Consider the following 6,243-nt stretch of genomic DNA (forward strand, 5'->3'; position numbering starts at 1 on the left):
TATAGTTTCATATTGCAAAGAATTCAGTTAAGTCACTGAGGATTGAGTGAAATAAATAAATATATCTGCAATAACATATAGTTAAAATAATAATTTCATTTTAAAAATTGGCAAAAGATTCTGACCAGACATTGCAACAAAAGAGACAAAGACAGTGTAAATAATTGCTTGAAAAAACGTTCAACATAAAAATTTATTAGGAAAAAAATTTTTTAAAATTTATTAGAGAAATGGAATTAAAACAAAGCAAGTTAACACTATACTCATTTCTCGGCCTATTATTAAAAAGATTAAACATCACATGTGCTGGCAGGGTTGTGGAAAATCTAGAATTTTCATTACTGTGCGTGGGTGGAAAGCCAAAGGGAATGACCATTGTGGAACACAGTTCTGCATATACTAACAGGTAAAACATTCATCTAAACTGCATCAGTTCGATAAGTAAACATATCTCTGTATAAAGAACTGAAGGCAATATTCCCAGCAGAATTATTTTTAATATCCCAAACCTAGAAAAGACTAAAACCATAGACAGATCAATAGGTAAACTGGTTATTCACAGAACACAGTATGACTCAGCCATGAAAAATAATTTACTATTCACATAAGCATTCGTGTTGAATCTCAAAATACTGTGTAGCATGAAGGAAAGCAATATTTCTATACCCCTTATAGTGCTTCTGAAATTACTAAAAATATTAACTAATCTTAAAAAAATATTAACTAATCTTGTAAAGGAGGAAAATCAATTACTGCATTTAGGCCTGGGGAAGGCAGAAGGAAAAATTACAAAAGGGCAGGAGGTACCTACAGGGTGTGTCACAAGTAGGTGTAGAGCTGTTGGCATGGAAATTACTACAATAATATAAAAATAATAAAAAACAAGAATAAACTCTTCCCTGGCCAGTGAACCTCAGGTGTTTGAGCACCGTCCATTGCCCTAGAAGGTCACTGGTTCCATTCCAGCTCAAGGCACATGCCTGCCTGGATGCCCTGTAGGTGACGTGCAGGAGGCAGCTGTTTGATGTTTCTTTCTAATATCACCATTTCTCTCTCTCTCTCTGTTGCTCTCTCTCTTTCTCTCTCTCTCCCTTCTGTGCTTTGTGAAAAATCGTTAAAGATATTTTTAAATATGTAAAATACTCACTTAGAAAAATAGAGTCAACTCTGTGTTTTGCATATTCACATCTCTATGCCTGGTTTTCCCCTAACCTGTAAAAGGGTGAGAGGTAAGTTTATGTCATATGTGACCGTTTCAGAGCTTGATCCCTATATCCCTGGTCAACAAATAGTACAAATATACCTAAATAAAATCTTAAAATGTGCTTCCAAATAAAGGCCTATATAACCCTGTCTTGATAGAAAATTAAAATGATAACCCTATATGGGCTCTACCATCTCTCTCCTAATTTCCTGGGAGCACCAGCCTTGCCTCAGTGGAAGCAAATACTGTCAAGCAGAGAAAACTATAGCCATCAGAATCAACAGGAATGCTGACTGGGTCACAAATGCCACATCCTGGCACTGACTACAGGATTACACTTCCTCTAGCTTTGAGGTCTTCCCTGTTGAGCAAACCTTGAGGTGAAAACCTTAGAGAGGCCAGAAGAGGAAACAGGCCCTTTAGATTATTTTCTCCAGCAATGACTTTAGCCACAGGAAACAGTGATGGAGAAACTGAGGACGCCCATACACAATGAGCACACAAGTCACAAGTCATTGGTCTTTTGTGGGTAACGTGCAGATGAGGTGTGATTCACTTAATTCTCTGCACTCTTTCCTACTCACTATGAATACGGGGTTTCTGACCCAGTTGTAGTTCAACCTAACCCTCAGAGTCTCAATACAAGAGATACCAGCCTATGAAATGTCATTAATAACAGCACAGGGCACCATGATAGTATGTGAGACAGACTGAAGAGATAATATAATTCACATTGTTCACAGAAGCACAACAAAGCCCCCCACCCTCATCTTCAGGATGACCTCAGACCTCAATCACAGGAGGGAGCAGCCTGCAAATGAGAACCACCAAGTCATGCCGACTTTCTTTGAGGTGTTGGGCAGCACTGCACTACAAGTGAATACGGGACAAATGGATTTTCTGACTCCACGCTTTGCCTTCGGAAGCACAGCAGGTTGGGGATTCCCACAATGTCTGTTCCCCTGGACATGCAGACGGATCCCAAGTGTGCTTTCAAATCAATCCAGGCAATGCATAAGACCAACAAAATGAAAGGTACTAGTACATGAGCAAATGCACCTGGACAAAAAGATCATAATCCCGAGATGTGTTAGAAAATTCAATGGGTTTGCAGGATGGTGAATTGGAATCTGAAACAATTCATCACATCATAAGGTGATGTCCTGAGAGAGGTAGCTCTACTTAGCTGAGGATGGGTGCACTGGATGAACCCTCAATCAACTCCATTTCCTAGTCAGAATGGAATGAAAATCCTGCCATGAGCTTAGAGAATCACAAGTTTGCTCAGGCAAAGGTGAGAACACAGAATTCCTTTTCCCTGACCACGGAGGGGCTGTGACTGAGGCACACTGTTCAGGCGAGCCAGGTGGTGGAGGTGAAATCGCCTCAGCCAGGAATACTCCCACTGATTTCAATCGGGTAGTAGGCCCGAGCAGCTTAGCAAGTGCCATGAGTTATCTAAAGCATCACTACTTCTTGAAATTTAATGAGGAATCTAGCCAAGTGTATGTTGTGGTAAAGGGGTTTATGTTCTGTTAAATGTGTATCAAGCAGTCCTCTTAAGTGTTGTTATTGTCAACGAGAAAAAGAAAGTATTACGGTGCACATTTAAAGCTTTTCTCCATTGTGAACAATCAGGTGTCTAAGGAGATGAGATTTTTGGCTAAATGATTTCCCACATTCACTACACTTATGTGGCATTTCTCCTGTGTGAACTCTCTTGTGCTTAAAAACCTGACTACGGAATCTAAAAGATTTCCCACATTCACTGCATTCATAAGGTTTTTCTCCAGTGTGAATTCTCTGGTGTTCAGTGAAGACATTCTTTCGTCTGAAGGACTGCCCACATTCACTACACTCATACGGTTTTTCTTCAGTGTGAACTCTCTGGTGTTCGGTGAGGGTACACCTTTGTCCAAAGGACTTCCCACATTCACTGCACTCGTAAGGTTTTTCTCCAGTGTGAATTCTCTGGTGCTTAGTCAGGGTACACCGCTGTCTGAAGGACTGCCCACATTCAGTACACTCATAAGGTTTTTCGCCAGTGTGAATTCTCCTATGGATAAAAAGGTGACCACAGCATCTAAAAGATTTCCCACATTCACTGCACTCATAAGGTTTTTCTCCAGTGTGAACTCTCTGGTGTTTAGTAAGCGTAGACCTTTCTCTGAAGGACTTCCCACATTCACTGCACTCATAAGGTTTTTCTCCTGTGTGAACTCTCTGGTGGTCAGTGAGGTTGTTCCTTTGACTGAAAGTCTTGCCGCAACCAGTACACTCATATGGCTTTTCCCCAGTGTGAACTCTCTGGTGCCGATTAAGAACAGAGATTTGCCTGAATGACCTCCCACAGTCACTACACACATAGGGCTTTTCTCCAGTGTGAACTCTGTGGTGTTTATTGAGGTTAGTCTTATATCCAAAGGCCTTCCCACAATCACTACACTTATATGGCTTTTCTCCACTGCGAACTTTCCAATGTTGAATGAGGCTAGAGATTCCTCTAAAAATATTTCCAGATTTGTTACATTCATATTTCACTTCCCCAAAGTAGAGGCTCTGTTGAATAACATTCTGGTTGTTGCTGGCAGTATTTTTACATTGACCCCACTGGTTATGACTTGTTCCACTGGGAATTTTCTGGGAAGTCTCACTGTCACCGTGTGGCTCCTCAGTGTTGAGAGGGGCCTGGTGCTGGAGAAGCTCTGAGATGGCTGGCAAGTCTTCCCCAACCTCCCTCCTGGATGAACGCAGCCCTGATAAGTAGAAGCTGCACCTGGTCACAAAAGAGGCCCTGTCCACAGCTCCTTTCCAGGGCATCTCTCGACTGCCTTCCCTCTGTTTCTGGAGAGGGTTTGCACTGAAACCCGAGTCTCTCACACATTCATCACTTAAGAAGGCTTTCTGCTCAAAGTCCGTTGCCTGAGACTCAGTCAGGTGCAGAATGTCTTTTAATACAGAGAAACACCGCTTACACAGATGGGGCCTCTGGGTTGCTGGCTCTGTCTTACACGACCTGAACTGTGACTCTCCTTGTACAGATACGCTCTGCTCAGAACAGGTCTCCTCGTCCTCCGTGTTATGCCAACAACCTGAAAACAGAGAAATGAGGAGGAACTGGATGTTGACTACGGTGATGAGGGTAGTTCCATTACAAAAATATGTTGCACATCATACATGCGTTCCACGCAATTTTGTGAAAATAACAGATGTGCTGGACAGGTTTGGAAAAGGCTCCTGAGAAGTACTGGAACTCTGAAGATCACAAAACTAGGAAAGCCTCACCAGAAATATGACACAGAGATGGCAGGCACCACATGGAATCGAAGCAGGATCATCAGCTCCTTCTTCTGTTAACAGTGTTCAGCAGGGCTTATCTGCTGATGACATGGGCAAGCTGTGCAGAAGGTTGCTTATGTCTTATTCCAAGTAAAATTCAAGAGTTGGCATTCTAGGACTACTTAAGCATGTATTTGCACCTCATAACACATGTGCAGGTCCATGTAGGAGAATACTGCACAGGGAGCAGTGCCCAGGGACAAGTGATGCAAAAAAGTGACAAAGGTGAAGGTAGCGAAATCCATGAAGTTAAAGATGAAATGATCAATCATCAAAACGCCAAAAATGGTAAAGAAAATGTAGAAATAAGTTGTGGACAAACGCATCTGCACCTAAATATGGTTGGACACAAGCGGGTTCCTGGTGTGATCTGGAAAAAACCCTCATGTGATACCTTCCCCAGTTTCCACTCAGTAGGATCAGGCCTCATCAGAGACCATCTTGCCAGTTCACCCTGAGAAAGAATACAGGGTTCGGAAAACCAACATGGCGGCATAGGTAAACACCGGAGATGGCTGCCTAACACAACCACTTCAAAATACAACTAAAAGATGGAACAGACATCATCCAGAAGCACAGGAAGGCTGGCTGAGTGGAAATTCCACAACTAGAAATAAAGAGAAAAGCATACCGAGCCTCAGAGGAGGTACGGTGTGGAAGTAAAGTACAGAGGTACAGATGCGCATGCGCAGAGGGCTGGCGGCTGAGGACAGGGTTGTCTTTTTCATTCGGGAAGGTGTCTCAAGCTCCCGACTGCTCTGAACTCCAGTCCTGGCGAGTCTCTGGGGACCCAGACTCATATGGAAGAAACTGGACTGTCTGGCATTGGTTGGAACTCAAAGGCGGCTTTCTCTCAGTGGTGCTTGCAGTGATTGCCAGGACACTGAGAAGTGGGGCCCCTGAGGGCAGGACTGAGAGCAGCCACAACTGCTCCCTCTGCCCTGTTGATACCCTGGGACCCCGCCCCGCCAAGCCTCCGAGTTTCATGGAAGTAAATACAATAACCTGGCACAGGCTGTCACAAAGAGCCTTACCTAGATGAATGGTGTAGAAGTGGAAGCCATGAGGACATAGTCACCTTCCCAGGAAGAGAAAGTTCAAAGTGGGTCCCATTAAGCTCATTGCAAGACTCCTGACTGCCAGACATTTCTTGCATTTTCTGAGGCAGTGGGTATAAGGGATGCTTGGGGAGTCCAGAGCTCAGAAATCCCCACACAGCTCGCCCCTGGCAGCCACAGCCCATTTGAAAGAAACGTGGGGGATATTACTAGAGGCCATGGTCTGACTGTGAGAGCTACGTTTGCAGAATAAAGGAAGAGTATTCATCACCTCAGGTCATTGGGAGAAACGTGAAGGTCTTACCTGCAGATGAGACAAGTGCAAACACTTCCAGCATCACATTGCAGTAGAGAAGTCTCTGAGCCTCATCAAGGAGCCCCCACTCCTCCTCAGAGAAGACAATGGCCACGTCTTCAAAATTCATATTCTGTCAAAATGGGGACAGTTCAATCCACGATTAACTTTTCTCCTAGGATTTCAAGTTCATCACACTTCCCACCCTCCACATCCATTTGCTCCCTCTACCCTTCATCAGACAAGACACCAGGCCTTGGGCCCATCAAAGTCACTCTCTCCTTATATTACTACCGATACTGTGTCTTCCCACAACAATAAAGGCAGATGAGCAGAGAGCAGATACC

General features: G+C 43.7%; 1 protein-coding gene across 1 annotated transcript; it reads right to left on the reverse strand.

Moving 5' to 3' along the window:
* Positions 1-2,812: 2,812 nt before the first annotated feature.
* Positions 2,813-6,026, reverse strand: LOC139000222 (zinc finger protein 416-like). Its single transcript, XM_070402483.1, has 2 exons — positions 5,906-6,026; positions 2,813-4,296 (listed from the first exon to the last, which is right to left on the reverse strand). The coding sequence occupies exons 1-2, from the start codon at positions 6,024-6,026 to the stop codon at positions 2,813-2,815; spliced, it is 1,605 nt and encodes a 534-aa protein (XP_070258584.1).
* Positions 6,027-6,243: the final 217 nt, after the last annotated feature.

This window comes from Myotis yumanensis, unplaced genomic scaffold (assembly GCF_028538775.1).
Source record: "Myotis yumanensis isolate MYYU_CA2020_CCGP unplaced genomic scaffold, mMyoYum1.0.hap1 SCAF_23, whole genome shotgun sequence".
NCBI classification, from domain to species: domain Eukaryota; kingdom Metazoa; phylum Chordata; class Mammalia; order Chiroptera; family Vespertilionidae; genus Myotis; species Myotis yumanensis.